The sequence below is a fragment of the Apteryx rowi genome, unplaced genomic scaffold, assembly GCF_003343035.1.
Source record: "Apteryx rowi isolate R43461 unplaced genomic scaffold, aptRow1 scaffold_540, whole genome shotgun sequence".
Taxonomy (NCBI): Eukaryota; Metazoa; Chordata; class Aves; order Apterygiformes; family Apterygidae; genus Apteryx; species Apteryx rowi.
In genome coordinates this window covers 410594-428876 of record NW_020450806.1, presented here as the reverse complement: position 1 = coordinate 428876, position 18283 = coordinate 410594, and the positions used below count along the sequence as shown (strand labels likewise).

General features: G+C 38.4%; 1 protein-coding gene across 2 annotated transcripts in view; it reads left to right on the top strand.

The window, feature by feature from the left end:
* Positions 1-214: 214 nt before the first annotated feature.
* PDCD6IP (programmed cell death 6 interacting protein) overlaps positions 215-18283 on the top strand; it is a 33745-nt gene continuing 15676 nt past the window's right edge. Inside the window, exons 1-7 of one of the 2 annotated variants that reach the window (XM_026081302.1) lie at positions 215-582; positions 7549-7603; positions 9316-9385; positions 12603-12730; positions 13290-13443; positions 16045-16145; positions 18086-18217. In XM_026081302.1, coding sequence (XP_025937087.1) covers positions 377-582; positions 7549-7603; positions 9316-9385; positions 12603-12730; positions 13290-13443; positions 16045-16145; positions 18086-18217 — 846 coding nt within the window. In that variant the 5' untranslated portion in view covers positions 215-376. The remainder of the gene's footprint in view (positions 583-7548; positions 7604-9315; positions 9386-12602; positions 12731-13289; positions 13444-16044; positions 16146-18085; positions 18218-18283) is intronic. The other variant, XM_026081303.1, reaches the window with a different exon arrangement.

Below are 18283 nucleotides of genomic sequence, written 5' to 3'. Positions count from 1 at the left end.
GCCAGCGCCGACTGCTGCAGCCGGCGCTGTCTGAATCCCGTCAGCGCCCCGGCAGGCCGCAGAGCAACGGACGCGCGCGCGCCCACCGCGGCGGCTGCAGCAGGGCAGGGCAAGGCGGCGCGAGGTGCCCGTGCGGCGCGGCACGGCGCCGCCCCCTCCCCGGCGCGCGGGGGGGCGGGGAAACGGCCGCGCGTGACGACGCTGCGGAGGGAGCGCGAGACGAGACGATCCCGGAAGTGCGGGGCTGCAGCCGGGGGAGGCGAGAGGCAGCGGCAGCGGGGCCGGGGGAGCTGGACTCGAACAACAGTAACAGAAAGGCGGCGCGTGACCCGCAGTAACGGCGGCCGCCGCCGCCTGCCCTCCCCCCGCACCAGCCATGACGAACTTTATTTCGGTGCAGCTGAAGAAGGCCTCGGAGGTGGACTTGGCCAAGCCGCTGAACAAGTTCATTCAGCAGAGCTACCCCAGCGGGGACGCCCAGGCCGAGCACTGCCGGGCGGCTGAGGAGCTCAGCAAGCTGCGCAAGAGCGCGCTGGGCCGCCCGCTCGACAAGCACGACAGCTCGCTGGAGACGCTCCTGAGGTAGCGGGGGGAGGGGAAGGGCGCCAGGCCCCCAACGGCCAGCGCGCGGCCCCTCGCCCCCTCCCCCTCCCGGCCTCCGGGAGGAGCGCGAGGGGGGAGGGGGGGAGGAAGAAGGCGGGCGCGCGCGCGCGCGCACCTCCTTCCCCTCCAGGTGCCCTGCGCGAGCGGAGGGGCCCGTGGGCGGGGCCGGCGCAGGTGTGGGCGGGGCCGGCGGCGCTCCGCCGGGTAGGCGGAAGGTGGGCGCCAGGGGCGGCCCGGTGGGTTGCGGGGTCTCCGCCGCGCCGTGTTTGGGGCAGCGCGGCCATGCTGTGGGCCTCTGCCCCCGTACTGCACGGCTCGGCTGGGCTGCGTGACGTCGTGCGGTGCCCTGGGATGACTGTGCTGGGCGAGCAGTATGACAGGTTGGCAAGGGCGAGCTTCCTCCTTGCCTGTTTGTAATGTGCCACTTGCTGTTGGGTCTGGGTAGTAATTGCTGATTGCCCTCAGAAAAGAGCAGATGTGTCATTTGCTTCGGCGTGACATCTTCCCGTGGTCTGTCATTGTTGTCACGTTTCTCATCAGCTTCCCCCCTCCCCCCCCCGTCTTATTTTCCTTCTTCTAAGTTGTTTTCTGTGTTTGGTAGCTCACTGCCTTTTCCAAGCTACAGTCTTATTTCCAACTTAGCAGACTCTATTTGTTATCAGAAAGTTTATTGGTGCCATTGTTGTGCCAGGCTTCTTGCAGGTTAGATAAGCAAAAGATAAATTTACACCTTCTGCCTAGTATACTCTATAGAGACTGCTCTGTATAACCTTCTCCACCATCTACAGAAGCACTTACTCTTTTCCATCTCTCTGTAACATTTGCAAATTGCAGTATTGACTTATGGTAGTAATCCTGTCATTCTGTTTTTTAATGTTGGCAACATTTTAAGCCCATTTACTTCTAGCTCCTTACCTGCAGAAGCCATTTGGATTAATTAATTAAAATTAACTGAGTACTGCATACATACTTTTATTTGCCAATTTGGAATCAAAGATCTGTGATACCAGAATATGATTTTGTTAAAACTCTTGAGTTTTGACATAGCAGCACCAAGTTTTTTTATTTAAAAAAAGAAAAAGAGTGAAGACATTTGCTAGCACAGGGAAAAATGACGTCTGTAGATGTGACAGATCTCTGAAATATTATCATGGACCACTATCAATACATTTGATGTTCACTGCTATATTCTGTGCTTTTAAAATTAGAAAAAAAAAAAGAAGAAATATAAAAGAAATAAGTGACAACATATAAAGAAAGCAAGTTACTGGTTTTTTTTTTTTTTGAGCTTATCAACCCTTCACCGGGTGTTTGGACTCTAAACCTATGACTGTACTGATCACTGTGCTTTATAGTATCTCTAGTTTCCTGTTCTATTCTTGTTTATTCCTGTGTATGCTTTTGGAGGTATTACTGTGTATGCTTTTTGAAGGTCAGGGAAATAATGAGAATCTATGAAATGAAAGATTGGCTCTGCTAGCCAAGCTGAAAGGCACAGTATTCTCTTCTCTCAAACACTGGCATTTAACTTCCTTTTCTAATGGTGCTGACCGGGTTTGTGATGAGTTTCTATCTGAAATACCTGTTTGGCCCAGTCACATCATGTGACTTTATCTAACAGCTTTCCCCTGCCAAAAGGAGGAAGTCCTGCTTTTTTCGTCTGTTTCTTCAGTTCTGGCCTTTCTCTTATGCCAGTTCTGGAAGGCAGCTAACCCACCAAAAGATGTAAACGACTCCCTAATAGGCGAGCAACTTGAATGAGTTCACTGCAAGGTCAGATGAACATCAGAGCTGGCAGAAAAGAGGATAGAAGGAGCATGACTGAAAGCCAAAGCGGCTGAATGGGACCTCACTTCTGATGCTAGTAGATCATTAAATGATTTCAAGCCATAGTGTGCAACTTCACCTCAGGTTTTCTCTCTGAATAAAGGGAAGGTGCTTGCAATTGAATGATCACCAGTTTTCCTTTGCAGTTATCTCCATATGCAGAGAACAGCTAAGGTGAACAGATCTGTTCTCACTGCTGTTGACCAGTGATCAGCAGAAGACTTCAGCTTGCCCAGGTGCTGTGATAGTAGTCAAGGTTGAATGTGACACCACACTGGTGCCACATAATGTGTGAACAAGAAATGATGTCCCTGCACCACAGAAGCAGCACCGTGGAGTTCTCTCAGAAAGCATCTGCATTTAAAATGATACCATTTGAGAATGTCTCTCTGCTCCCTTTATAGTGGGAGTGAGATATAGTGAAGGTCTGAATTAACTGTAAATTCAGGATTAATTACTAAAATCTTTTTATGATGTTTATTTCATAGTACTTCACAGTCCTACAGGCAGAAATACAGAAAAGAATCAGGCTTAAAATGTACTTAAATGAGAGAGAACATAAAACTGTCAAATGTATGTTTTCTCTTTTCTGTAACAAAATTTATGAATGATGTCCCTGTCTGACCATTTGTATTCATTACAGATGTTGAAAAGTAAATTCTGTTCTTCTGTATAATATTCTGTTCTTCTGTAAAATATTCTGTAAGAATATTTTGTTTTATATATATATATGTGTATTTTTGTATATATATACACACATATATTCTGTTAATAGTCTGTAAAATACAGTTATTTTAGAAAGTCAGCCTATCTACACACTCAGAGGCTTGGATAGAAGTATCCAGCTAAGCTTATAATTGAAAGAACAAAAGCTTTTGACTTCCTTGCAATTCTTCTGAAAGTTCCTTTCTCCCTTCGATTTCAAGTACTTTTCTGTTGCTATTTAACAGTTGTGCTAAGTCTTGTGTTTAAGTACTACTTTAGCAAGATTTTAGTTAAAGTTGGAGTTTACATGCACCGTGTTTAAAACTTTGGTTAGTGAAGTAGGCAAGGTTGAAAGAGCCATTTATAATATGGATACCCTTTGCATACGTTTATTTCCATATGACTTTTTATACGCCACGCCAAGTACAGCACTGTAGACTGTTTAACTGTTGAGAAATTAGGGATTAATCTGCTGCTAATTAATTATGATTTCCCAGTATTTTGCAATCTTTAGGAGCCTCATTTTGCTGAGTAATTACTGTAGAATTTGATTGGTTTTATATAAGAAATGTACTCAGTTGCAGCCCCATTACCTAGGCAAACATGGAACAGTAAAGCCATGAAAATGTATGATACGCTAGCGTTTGACCAGTGAACACAGCTGCTTCTGCTGGAGAAGTATTTGTTGTTCCCCACTGAAAAGTGGAGCTGGGGCACCATGTAACTGGGAAAACTCTATCTGCTTTGAAACTTTGTTTTGTGAGAATTTTAGTGCTCTGAAGGTAGAGTGTAGGTGAGCTTGGTACAGATGTTTCCCCTTAAATTCTGTATTCTGTCATACCAAATTTGATGAAGTGCTGAGTTTTTCTGTAGTATAATTATAGCTTCAAGGATTTCCTTGCTTCCTCTTTTAATGTTAAAGATAACCAGGACTCAGTGCCCTTTTTCCTGAAGGGATAGGATGGTGGAATGAGTTTAAGCAGTTTAATYTTGCTAACACCTCTTGTAGCTCTTTTAAAAAGAAAGAAGGGGAGATGTGGATTTGTTTTGAATGGTCAAATTCTCTGTGGGCTTAAAGTTGCTGTTCTGGTTTCCAGCTGTGAGTTCAGTGCTACAGTGCTTATCTAAAAAGAGTGAAGACAGATCCTGGTATCTTTTATGTTCTTTTGAAGGAGATTTTTTCTTTTTGGTTCTTTGAGGGAGGAACAGGATTTGGGGTTCTTCATGCATAAAGCATATACTTGTATTTTAATTAAATTATAATGAAGACCTTAACTTCCAAGTCATTTGACTGCTGTATCTCATTTTTATTAAGCATTGTGTGTGTAATGTTGGCTTTATTGAAAGGAAGCTGTACTTCGAGAACTACATCTGCTTTGCTGTCATCTGTTCTCCCTTTCGTTGGTGTATCTGGAACTCATGCAGTTTATATGTTTATTTGCTTTTATTTAATTAATAATTTGGCACAGCATTTACTATTTCCCTGCTCTCTCATTTGTGTTGTGTGGCAATGTCTGTTCTTTTTCTCTTTACTCAATAGTTAGTTTTCTGTAAATTTTATTTTAAATAACACCCTTTTTATGTTTACCCTCATTCTTCAGTGTATGACTAACCTGTGCATCAGATATGCCTTTTTCCTTCAAAGTCTGTTTTCCATCTTTGTACAACTTTAGTTTTATTTTCTGTGCTGCTAGTTTTACACTGTTATGTGGCTAATATTTTCATTTACCATTTACATTAATGTTTAGCTACTGCTAAGCAATAACTAAATGATTTTACATTTTTGGGACCTGCAGAGGTTTAAGGAACTCTTAAAATCTTGAACAGAGTTTGAAGTTCATTAATAAAAAAGAAATGTCCTCACATACTTACAATAATGAAAAAGTAGCATAAATGCTTCTGATTTTTTTTTAAAGCCCCTGTGATAGAGCAGTGTGCATGTTTGGGAGGAACATGCACCTTTTTGATTTCTTTTTTTTTTCAGTTTGTGGTTCTGTGGACAAAGAATAGCCTGTTTGCAAACAGCCAACACTTCTGGGCACCTGGCTTTAGAAGGCCATTTAATGAGATCTGCATCTTGCCTCTATCCTAATGGCAGACGAGGACTGGGTAGTCATGGAATGTGGGAAGACAACCTGGCTTTATTGGTGGCTTTTGGATGACAAATTAAATTGGGAGGGGAGGAGGCAGCGTGGAAAGTCTTGTTTTCTGTATTGTAGCACGTGAAAAAGATTGCGCTGAGATCAGCAAAAGACAATGAAGGAAGACTTTAAGTCCAGCTTTTGAAATGATCTTCAGCATTATTAGTTAGTGAACTAATTCTTGTACTGCCTGCACTAATCTGCATCAGTGAAAACAGTCAGGAAATGGAAAAAAGAGTGTGGTGGTGTGATAAATTAGATCAAACTTACTGTTGAGAGCATCAACATACAAAGCTGAATTTGCTTAACTACAAAAAGGATACTGTTCTGTACTACTTGTTTATAGATCAGGCTTGGATGTAAGGTCATTTGAAAAGATGCAATAGAGAAAAATATAACTTTTTTTTTTAAAGTGCCATGTACTTTCAAAATATGACTAGCTATTGAAAGAAAATTGGTGAAAATGAAAGAATCTTCTACCAAAAGTACACATACTTTTTTTTAACTAGTACCTTTAATGTGCTCACTTCATAAATTTTGAAAGAAATGAGTGACTCGTGTTATCGCATAGTTTAAAGTTTAACTCTGAGACATGCCAATATTTTGTTTTGAAAAACAGCTTTGATTTACAGAAAAAGTCTCTCGGTGTAGGTATATTTGAAATCTGAATTTGTAATGACCACTTTTGTTGCAGCAATCTTAATGCTGAAGTATGACAAGCTAGAGTACAGATTCATAGTTTCACATAGACAATGAAAACAAGTTATATTAGTAACTTAAAAACCCACATTAAATACCTCTTTTTTTTCTTCCAACTATGCCTTTCACATACTTGGTAGTTTGTTAAAAGTAAAAGTTAATCTTGGTAAACTACTGTCACAGTAAACCTCTGCAGACTGTCTTTTTTTCTTAGGAACAATTTCTTTTAACTTAAATGTTAGTAGAAGACCTTCCACAGGGTTCCTATTTCAGATTATTGTAGCTTTTGATAGTATGTTGTATCTTGAAAATTGCAGTAGGACAGTTTAAGTAGGACAAGTTCAAGTATATATATCAACAGGCAGAATTCAGTGAACAGTATGCTAATGGTTATTTTAATGTTGCACATCTGACCTTTTCAAATGCTTTCTGAATTTTTAAACATTACCATTTATAGTCAGAGGAGTACAGGCTTTGTACATCTGCTTCATTTCCAGATCAATAGTGATTATTATTTAACAACACAATTTAAGGAAACAGGAACAATGTATACTAAGTTTAGCGCACAGATTGTGAAACTTACTGCCAACAACCTGTGTTGGAGGTTGGGAATATAAATTGTTAAAAAGAAATTTGACCGTTGCAACGTTGGGTGTATGCCCATGTGACAGGTGCTGCAGGAATGGTATAGGAAACAGGGCTTCACATGTTACCTTTTTCCAGCAGTTGGCAGTTTAAAGGTTTTCTATTCTGCATCCAGCCTATCATGTTTAATGAGTAGTGCAGATGTGGTGTATAACTTAGGAAAACCTTGTTGTCTGGCTAAATTGTGTGATAGCTAAAATGCTATGCTTGCTGTCTTTCTGATGTTCTTTCCTAAACATTTTCCACTGTGAGTAGACAAATATTGGTGTAGAGAAGCTTTTGGTTCTAATTGACTGTGGCTGCTGTAATGTACTCTAATGAAAACTAAGCTTACAAGTAGAGTTTTATTAGGGTGAGGCTCTTCAGCTGATATTGTGCAAGGCAAATGGCATCTATTTCAAAGAGACTGCAGTTGAAACAGATGACTTGGAAATTGTAGGGGAGTGGGATATAATAATTAGATCAAGAGTGTGTAGTATAGCTTGTTAATACGAGTTAAATGCTGTATATAATTTCTTTTTGCAACATGATTTAATATCTAATGTATGCTTTGTCTCCCTGCACACATTTGTATGTACAGAGGCTCCTTTGCATGATATTCTTTTCTAATCCACCCTCCCTCTGAAAGTGGAATGGGTCAGCTTAGTCTGTGATACTCTTCTGCTTCTGACTGAGGCAGGGATTCAGTGTTTCACCTTTACAGACTATCTCCCCTTGAACCTGCAGAATTTCCGTGTGTGTCCTGCAGCTCCCCAGGGGATCTTCCTTAGCTGTGAATGAGCCCTGTAACTTGTGTGGGACATTTCTGTGCCCTCTTCCTTCCCTGCCAATAGAAGAAACAAAGCCCACAATTTGTTTTTTCTCATAGTATGCTCTTTTTTTTTTAAATTTTTTAAAAATTTTTATTTATTTTTTTTCTTTTTTTTAGGTACTATGATCAGCTGTGTTCTATTGAACCAAAGTTTCCATTCTCTGAAAATCAGGTAAGAAGATATATCAAGCTGTTAAAATATATTTTATTAAACTGTAGTAATCATAGTCATGGCACCTAGGATGTATGACAAGTCTTTATCTAATCCACTAAACAGAACTTCTCTTGGGCAAGACATTTAATCTCTTTGAGCCTTATTTTCCTAATCGCTGGTTATTTTCAATCTATAGCCACAAATAATCTGCACTGAGACTTCACCTCTAGTGGCTGTAACTGCCTTCATTTTACAGATGCCAGAACATGGGCTCAGAAAAGTTTAGACTTTGGTTGGCAATCACTGCTGTCCATTTCAGAAGGAGCTGCACTTTGTTGAAAGATTCTCTTTAACCCTTCTTTTTCCAAGGAGAAGTCTGTTTTACACTGTATTATAGAGGCTTTTTTAAACATAATTTGTATGGGGAAAAAAGTTAGTTAGTAGTGGATGGAATGTGATCTTCTGTTTTTGAGGCAGAACAGATGTTTCATTCATAGTAGCTAACAGATTATACCCCCTGAAGAGTTTACCGTGTTATTTCTGTCTCTGTACCTACAAATTACCTAAAATTTTTTGTAGGCATTATATTCATTAAGTATTTTTCTACTATCTTTCTTTAACCTTTTTCCTTGGGTGGAAACTAGGATAGATCTTTAGGTCTCTATATTTAGGAGGAAAAAGACATGTTTTCTTTGGAGGTGTTTACAAATAGGACAGAATTTCCATTTCTCTCTTAACCAAAACATATTTGAATGGTGATGTTATGATTAAAAACAATGTGTTTCTCTCAGGGACTTGTAGGTAGCGGGTAAGGGAGTGGTTTTGTTGCAGCTCACGCTCATTTGAGCTTTGTACGTAGCTGCATTAGCTTATAGCCAAGAACTCACTTGGATTTTCAGTGTGTACATGTTTTGATGTGGTTATCTGCAAACCTTGAGACATGGAGAACTGGCAAACTTTAGGAGCAAGGTCTGAAAATCATCCTCCCTTGAGTGGAACAATTTATAATAGTCAATGGAATGAAAAAGCTGGTGACCAGAACTTCTTGAACGAGGTTGGCTGCTAAAGGAAAATATGTTAGCAAACAGTGCTGTGGGCCTGTCTCTTTCTTAAGTTATTCTCCTCTGCCATTTTTAAAATGAGGGATCTTTTTCTCTTTTTCTGGGCTGATAGCAGTTGCCTGCAATCAGTTTGATCACCTGAATAAAGAATCAAGTTGTGGAACTTCAAAGCAGATTCTGTGAAATATTTGTATTGTCTCTGAAATATATGCTGAGAAGTGTAGCCTAAAACACACCTGTTTTACCTGCTTTCTCTTTCCTGAGTATGTTTCCTGACAGTGCTCCTATTGAATCACTTTTAATATGCATGTCATAAAAAATGTATTACAAAGCAGTTCCAAATAAGTTGGTAATTTGGAACAGTGGAAACTGTGGTTGGGTGGCTTAGTTCAACTGTGAACATACCTGACTGTCAGACCCCTTGGGGAAGGGGTGTCTGCATCTTGCTTCTTGAAAGGTCTTGAGCAAACTAACAGGAAGGAAAAAACATAGAAGAAAATTTTTAAGCAACCTTTCAGTGATTTCTTGAAATTCCTGGAATGTTTATATTATTACAGATGAATTAAATGTTTTTCTTAATTAGAATAACAAAGGATAAATATGTGAATTTGGGATATTTTCTGAATGTTTTGTATTTAATAAATAAATATCTTTTTTCATAACTTTCAGATCTGTGTAACATTTACATGGAAAGATGCCTTTGATAAAGGATCACTTTTTGGAGGATCTGTCAAACTGGGTATGTAATTATAGTGAAAGTGCAAGTAATAAAGATACTAAATTTTGAGAATATTTTTATATAGCTGATGGGAATGGTAAATAGTCTTTCTAGTGTTTTCAGTATAGGTTTAGAATGAGTTCAGCTATATTAGTAACAGATTAATCACTTCAACATTGGTAATGAATGAATGGGTACCATGCTAAGAATTTCTATAAAATTTAAATAGCTATTTAACATCAGTTTTTCGAAGGCACAAATAGATATGCGGTCTGATAATAGTTGTGCTAATGGAGACTACTGCTCCTCAAACTTGTTTTGAAAATTATTCGAGTATTAAGTTCCAGTAGTAGGTTTTTGTTAACCCAGCTCTTTTTACTTGAATAAGATCCTCTTAGAATGTGCTTGTATAAGTGTGAGCGAGTTCCTTAAGAAGGACAGTGATGGTTAGCTGGCTTGAGTAACCTAGTCTGACATCATGTTTTGTTTCAGAAGAGAATAGACAGATTTGCCAATGCCCTAAAATGATTCTCCTGTCATCTTTTTTTTTTTAAATATTTTCATAAGCATTTGAATACTATCAAGAAAAAAACAATTTATACTGGTTTGCTGCAAGCAAAAGGAGTTTGATTCTATGCTATATTTTAGTACCATAGACACAATCCTGCACTGCAAATTCAGGATCATTAAATGGGTTTGGAAAACTTGCCTGCAGAGAAAATAAGACAAAATCCTTTTAAATTAAGTGAGGAGCTGATTGGTGGTGTATCATCATTCACAGTGTTTCTGTTTATACCTACGTGTTCATCATGGCTAGCATTGTAAGACAGCCGTTGCAATTTTGAAGTGTCAGACAAAGCCTGAAAATCTATTAGAATGTTTTTTCTTTTTTACGGTTTTTGTTCTTAGTTTTTGATGGTGTCCCACGTACAGTTCTCAGTTAGCAACTACTGAAAGTCATTGTAACTTTACGTGTTCTAAGTATGCCTGCTACAACTGCACTGTGCAAACTGTGTGCATAACAATACACCACATTCCTATGTGTAAGCAGACGCTGCATACACTTTTTTGCTTTATTTTCTAACTGTTCTAGAAAATTCTTTGTGATAATCAGACACCTTCCTGAAGATGCTGCTTTTTTTTTCTTAGAATTTTTTTGGTTCTGACTCTTCTTATGCTAACATTTCATGTTAAATGAACTTGTTTCATAATAAGGTTCAGAATATTTGATTATGACTTGAACATAGTCTGTAAATCACCACAGACACTTAATTATATGAGAAGAACCATCAGTAATCATAATGTTGGTAATTACCCTGAGAATTTGAATACATGTGATGTTATAGCAGCTTGAGAATGTTTGCCTGTCTGCAGGTTAATTATATAGTAGTCTGTGAGGCAGATGGCCAGAGATTTATGCAACAGTCCATGTGAAAAATCAAAGAAATTTGTAACTGAGGTGTGACTAATGCTTAGTTAATAAGCAGTGGAATAAAATTTATTTTGAAACTTTAGAATCAGTGGAAAGAAATAATAGGAGTCTTTCCGTATATATTTTTAGAGTGTTGTATTGCAGATTATTCAGATGCTGCTCTACAGATTAAATATAGCATATGTGTATCTTTTTATCTCAGATCAGAATTACCAGTGAGGTTTTTCAGTGAAAAGGAAGGCTTTCAGTTATTGAGGGGATCAAATTTCTGTTGACTTGTGAATGTGAGGTGATCCTTTCTCCAGATGGAAATTCAACACCAAGTTCCTTTGACTTCCATAGGGGCAAAATCCAGGGATCTGACTTGGGAGTTCTGGGTCCTGCTGCGGTGACAAACTGTTTTCTTCCCATCTTCCCTTCCCATCTTCCTCTGAATCCCAGAGGCTATTGATTGTATTACAGGGGTAGCCAACAGACACTGGCTGCTTAAAAGTGCCAGGTTCACAGCCTTACATGTAATCTGAAATATGTTGGTTTAAGTCAGTAGGTAGAGCTATAAACAGAAGAGACTGAGGAAGAGTTACGCTGCTATTCAGCTGTTCTTGCTGTAGATCTTGCTGGGATCTAGCCCAGAGTATAAAGTAATTCTGAGTATAAGGCAGTTTTATACTTCAGAAACTTTGAAGCCTTTTTTTTTTTTTTTTAATAAAAGTTCTGAAAAATAAACTTCAGAGATTATCTAAATGAATAATTATACAGTGACTGTGTAAATTGGACCAGTTTCACTCAAGGAATGGAATTGGGGGGAAATTGCCTGTCTGATTTGTGGCTACTTGTCTGCAAATTTAATGCAGATCGGAGATTGTCAACATAGAGATTTCAGATATGTGTGTCAGATAAGTATGTAGCTAAATAAAGACGATGGGTGTTAGAGTACAACAAATGTGTCCCTTCAGTATCTTCATGTTTTGAGGATATGAGTTACACCTATTGTAGCTGGGTTTGTGAAGTTGAAAATTCAATAGTTTAGTTTTCTGTACCTGCAGTGTTTACATTTTTCAACACTTGCATATGGCCAATAACTTTCCTAAGGAAATTAATAGATTCAAAATGGTTGATGCTCAGATATTACTGTTTCTAGAAGTGTTAGCTCCATCCTCTGGGGCTATGAAGTACAACTGGAAATGAGTCTGGACAGGCCACACAGTTCTCTAATGAGCATGTTTTATTTAAGTAAATCTTTAAATATTACAGTACATTTATAACCAGGGTATAACCAAGATGATTGTCAGTATTTGCAGTCTGATACGGTAGCTTTGAGATGTAAAAACTTCCCTACATCTCAATAGATGGTAAGATAGAGGATTCAAAAAACCTTTGTCCTCAGTGAGAGAGGGGTACTTACTCTCATCTAAGATATAATGAGAGCATGTAAGTGGGTGGTTATTGCAGAGTGATTAACGCATGTAAGTTCATGCTTCAGATTATCCATGAGTTGTGTGTTTTCCTGTTTTCAGGAGCCAAAAATTGCACTGTAGTTGGAAAGGCTTTCGGGTTATTTCTGCTACTGCTTTTATACTTTCAGCAGTCTGTGTAATTCCTCATTTTGAAACATTTTGTGAAAGAACTGTATTAGACTATGTTCAGCCCCCAGGATTAAGAAAATTTTGACTTTAAAAGTATGGTTCTTTCATTTTTTGGCTTGAAACTGTTGATGTCTTTAAATACAGATATTAGTGATGGCACATCTGTAGGAGGCTAGAGTACTCAAGGTTATTTTCTTAAAACTGTCTCTCTTGATTGCAGCTTTGGCAAGTTTGGGGTATGAGAAGACCTGCGTTTTGTTCAACTGTGGAGCATTAGCAAGCCAGATTGCAGCAGAACAGAATCTAGATAATGATGAAGGGCTGAAAGCTGCAGCTAAACACTATCAGGTACAGAGGCTCCCTGCTTGTGCTCTGGAAATTCAGAATTATTAGTCTTAGAACATCAAATAAGTATCTCTGTTTTACAGCATATATATATATATTTTCTCTTCATTATCAAGGTGGGTTGGCTTACTATCTGGTCTTTACTCATATTTATGTACTGGTTTGAAGGATTTAATTCCATGACGTTTGTTTTTTTCTCCTAAGCCTGTGGTAACTAACCACCTTCATCTTAAGATTTAATAGATTTCAGCTAATTTTGATCTTGTCATGTTATGCAGTAATAATCTCTTTTATTCTTCTTGGTAGAATGCGTTAAATCTTCCTCGTTCCTTTTATGCCTTTAGGTATAGCTGATATACCTTTAGTTATAGTCAGTCTTGTTTAAAAAATGTTTTCAGTATAGATAGTTTCAAGAACAAGAAGTCACAAGGAATTGTTTTTGATGGTTAAAGAATAGAGGGGACATCATACACCAAGAGAGCCCTTTTTTGAAATCATATTGTAGTTTTAAGAGGAAAAATCTGCTTAGGAACATGAAGGATAATATTTTTCTTTTATTTAGTTTGCGAGTGGCGCTTTCCAACACATTAAAGACACTGTCTTGTCAGCATTGAATCGAGAACCTACAGTGGACATCTCTCCAGACACAGTTGGAACTCTCAGCCTTATTATGTTGGCTCAAGCCCAAGAAGTATTTTTCTTGAAAGCTACAAGAGGTAAATCTCAGTTTTCAGCTCTTGTGTTTTATGTACTCATTACAACTTCCACAAAAGGTTACAAGCATTTTAAACCAAGAGTTTTCAAAGGGCCTTTCAAAAGTTCATTTTTGCCTTTACTGATTTTTCTTAAGTGCAGGTCACTAAAAACAAACTGCAGCATTTGTCTAATGTTCATTTGACACTACATTTGTCCCATTTGCCTTTTCTTTCTCTTTGTGTCCAAGAACATTAGTCTTTACCTTTACAAAGGGTTTTATTAAATTTTTATTTCTTCTCCATGAGACCAAAAGACATGTTCTCTCAACAGAGTGGAAACTACTAGAAATGGTGCATAGGGATTTTACCATTACTCCCCTCCTCTATCTGATAAATCATTTTTGTGAGAATTTAGAAAGATGTGATTGCACTGGGAAAAAAGGAAGTTTCCTAAGAGTTTAAAGGAAATGCCTTCTGTTCCATTGCTCTTATTCTTACGGAGAGGGGACCTCTTTGACCCACTCTGACTTTGAGAACACCCAGTTTATCACAAAAAGTCAAATTCTGCAGGCAAAACAAAGGATTATGTCCCTAGCTGCTAAAAGCTGATTGTGAAATACTGATTTAGAGGCTGCATATTTTCATACAGCTATTAAAGAACATACTCTTCAAAGAAGAATATTCCTGTGGAAGGATACAGTTTTCAATGCGGGATCTTCACTCTCTTCTTTCTGCTCTTCTGCCTGTATTTACCAGAAGTTACTCATCTAAAACTTCAGCTGTCCCAAAGCAGAACTAAGGACATATGGCTTATATGTGTCTCCTTCCCCCTGCGCCACTTTCCCCTGAAACTAAACTTTGGAATATAAAGGAGGAAGATAGTGGTTATCTTAACTAGGATGATTTTTCCATTCACTAGGAAGATCCCTGAAAATCGTTTTAGTTCTACTGCATTTAGGAGAATCTCGACAGGAAACTACTGTTGTAGACTGGGATGGTCTATTTATTTAGCAGCCTTACCAGCTGATCATGGTATTTCTGATGGAACTGAGTTTATTTACAACTAATTGAAAGAAAGCACAGGTGTTTGGCAAAAAACAAATTGGTTGGTCAAATCTCATTCCATTGCAGGACTACAGATCAGCTCTTCTTCCATTTCTGAGCCTTTCTTAATGTTTTCTTTAAATGTGTCTTTAAGGCTGCAAGTGTTTACTGTTCCATCTCTAGGATTGCATTGTAGCTATAATATTTTAAAAAGATGTGAGTAAAAATTAAAGCCTGTAACAGTGAAAGATCTACCCCTAACTGTCCATATAGACTAATGAGTCTCAGACATTTCCTTTGTTTGCTGATGGAAATGTGGTTAATGTGGCAGTATTTTTTTTTCTTAGAGCCCAGGCTCTATGAAGGAATATTCAACTACCACACACTACATGGGGCTAGAAAGATTTTACTTCTGTTTTGGTTTTATTAAATATTTAGTGCACTGGAAAGAAATGTACTTTTAAAAAAAGTAAGTTGATAGATCACATATTAGCTCCTGTTCTGCTGGGTCTGGCATATCTTAAATGCATTTACATTGCAGAACTTTAATATAAAACATCATAGCTCTTGCCTGAAGTGTTGTAGATGTGTGCATGAGCTATAATGAGCAGCCCATTTGGGCATTCTTTTGATTTTATTCTAGTGGTTAAGTATCCTCTGCAGACCTTTCCCCTTCCCCCTGCCCCTGACCCCCAACATTAATGCTTATCAATCTGGCAGTACGTGAAAATTACCTGGATTGAAGGATACTTGTCTGTAAAGGCAGTTATTTAGGGTGGCTGGTTGCCATTCACGCTGCCTGCCTTCTCTTTGAAGGCTGAATTACTAGTGCAGGCCAGAGGTGATTATAAAAGAAGATAACGATAGATGCAGTGTGTTCCTATTTTAACAGCTTTGGCTTCAGGAATAGGGTCAGGAGATGAGGCAAAGAATACGGCTGCTGCCAGACACATGCAGCTCTGATGAAGATGTGGAGAGCACTTGGACGAACTGTGATTACAGATACCTGGGATGGTGTTTCTGTACTCATTGTAAGCTCACCGAGGTGTGGGCTACCATGGAAAGGAACAGTCCTTTTTCTCCCCCTCCACCATTGCAAATTTTTGAGAGTCCTGATATTGAGCTGGATTAGGGAATGGATCCTGCTGAAAATTAACTTTTTTTTTTTTCTTTGTTGGCTAAATTTAGCTGAATTCTTTGATTATGGCTGTACAAATGCCTGTGCCAGCCCAAGGGAGGGGCTGGGAACACGCTGCCAAGGGGAGAGTGGGGCTGCTGCTTTTATTGGCAGCCTGCTCTTGGTATGAGGGGAAGCTTCACCTTTAATCCTGCATAAAAGCAAGCAGCTGCCAAAAGATTTCTCTTACAACTGACTGAACCTGCAGCTTCATGATTAAAGTGGAAAGTCTGGAAACTGCAGCTGGATGTTGAGAGGGAAAAATGGGATCCCACCCTTGAGCTATAATGCAAAACTCTACACTTAGAATGCTGTTGTTGCTGCTTTAGGTTGAAATAATTTACATGTTGATTTGTAAAAATTGATGCTAATCATAGTTGTTCTTTTTCTCCCTCCCCCAGATAAAATGAAAGATGGTATCATAGCTAAACTAGCTAATCAAGCTGCAGATTATTATGGTGACGCTTACAAACAATGTCAATATAAAGATACTTTGCCCAAGGTTAGTAACCCTTATGGAAATAGTCTGAGACCTGCTATTACTATGAATAGCTGACATTTACAATGTACTTGATGAATGTGCTTAAGATGGTATCTTCAAGAAAAGTCGAGTGTTATTGTTACATCCAGGAGAAATGAACCAGTAATTTGAAAAGCATTGAAGAACCTAAGAAAGAAATTTTTTTTAAAGCTTTTTTTTTCCTTTTAGTAGCTAAAATCTTATTAAATGAAATGTGTGTACTTGCAGCACATTTCATTTAAAGTTAACTTGAAATGTTTATGATAGTATTTAGGGATGCCTTCTTATTTAATGCCTTACTAAATATTTCTAACACTTTCTAATGGGGTTTAATTGGCTTCTAGTATCAAAGTTTTTATGTGAAATTTGCTATCTTGGTGACAGCATGAATGTAGTGGTATTGATCACCAGCCTGTTGATGAAAAACATTACTGGAAGTTAGTGTGTCCTTTCTCCTTCTGCCTGTTTTCTCTTTTTCTTCCGCCCTGAAACAAACTTGATATTTTTAAAGTATCTCAGTTCAGGCTTGACTGTCATTTGGGTATTGTTGATTTTGGAAGCTGCAGCAAGACTTTTACGCTCTTTCAATATATAGAATATAAGGCTTATTTTAAAATTGAGCCTATGGGGAAGGCTGTATTAATTATGTTCAAGTAAAAATAGCATGCATTTTTTGTTTTAAGTAATAAATCAAATGTCTTTGTAATACCTGTAGCCCAATCACAGATATATATATATATATATATATATATATATATATTATATATATATATATTTGAAAAACATCTTTTGCAAAGTTAATTTGATATATTATTTTGGTGTGCCTTTGATAGATTCTTTGTTGTGTGTGTTTCCTTTCATACGTTCTGTGGCATTTTACAGATTGGGCTGATTTCATGCTTAGGTATTACGATAGTAATTGTTTTCTGAGAGGTGATGAAGTATAATAAAGCCATTGCTTTGTTTTTGTTGTGGATTGTTTTAAGCCATAGATCTGTTCCCTGTTCCAGTTACACAGTAATCTGACAGTTGATTATTTGAAAGAAAACAGTAAGTTTGCTGGCTCCTTGAGTTAACACCAGCTCTGAGAACCATTACATGTTTAGGAGTGCGAAATAGAAGTTTACTTCATGTGGCAGACTCCAGTTGTAAGGACTCCCAGGCGGCTCTTTCAAACTGGTCCTCTTTTTTTTTATATCTGTGGGCAGCAAGGCTGCACAAATGTGAAGAAGCAGGTGTTCATATATTCAGGTCTTTAAAACATCACTCTGCTTTTCCAGTGCTTTTCCTTGATTTAAGACATAAAACACTAAGGCCAAATCCTTGATCAAAGACCATGCCTATGCTGTGGGCTGCAGTATAAGGTTTTCTTCATGTCTTGATTGGTACTTCTGTGAAGATAAGTGCATTTATATATAAAATCTAAAAAAGTATCTTTTTAATTAGTTTCCTTCTCAATATTGATTGGTCCGCTTTATTTGCTCCTTTTTTTCATAATTTTAGAGTTACTTTCTTGATAGGTCTGCTGATGTCTTCTTTTTTTTTCCCCCCCTCTTTTCCTTCCCCTTCCTTTTAAGAACACTTTGTTGTGGGGACATTTGGGTGTGTTCTTGCAGCTGTCCTTTCTAATATATGCATGCATTTCTAATCTTTGTGAAGTAAATGTTGTGACTTCATGGCTTGAGTGTAAATTGTAGTTCATCTAAGATAATGGCCATTGTAAGAATTTTGCAGCAACAGATTTAAAAAAAATCACTGGATTCAATCCATGCGAAGTCACATGGTCTCTGACATTTACATCTAATGTTTTAACCTATCTAAACCATTAATTGGGTGATTCTAATTTCCTTTTCTTCTTCCTTTTTCTTCCTGCATCCCATGTTGTCTGTGGTGGTTTATGTGGTTGGACTTTCCCTGGTCAGTATTTTTATTTCCAGGAGGTGTTTCCTGTTCTGGCTGCAAAGCACTGCATTATGCAGGCCAATGCAGAATACCATCAATCTATCCTGGCAAAACAGCAGAAGAAATTTGGTGAAGAAATTGGGAGGTTACAGGTGGGTAACTTGTATACTTCTCCCTTCCCTCCCCCCCCCCCCAAAATATGAAAAAACTTAAAATCC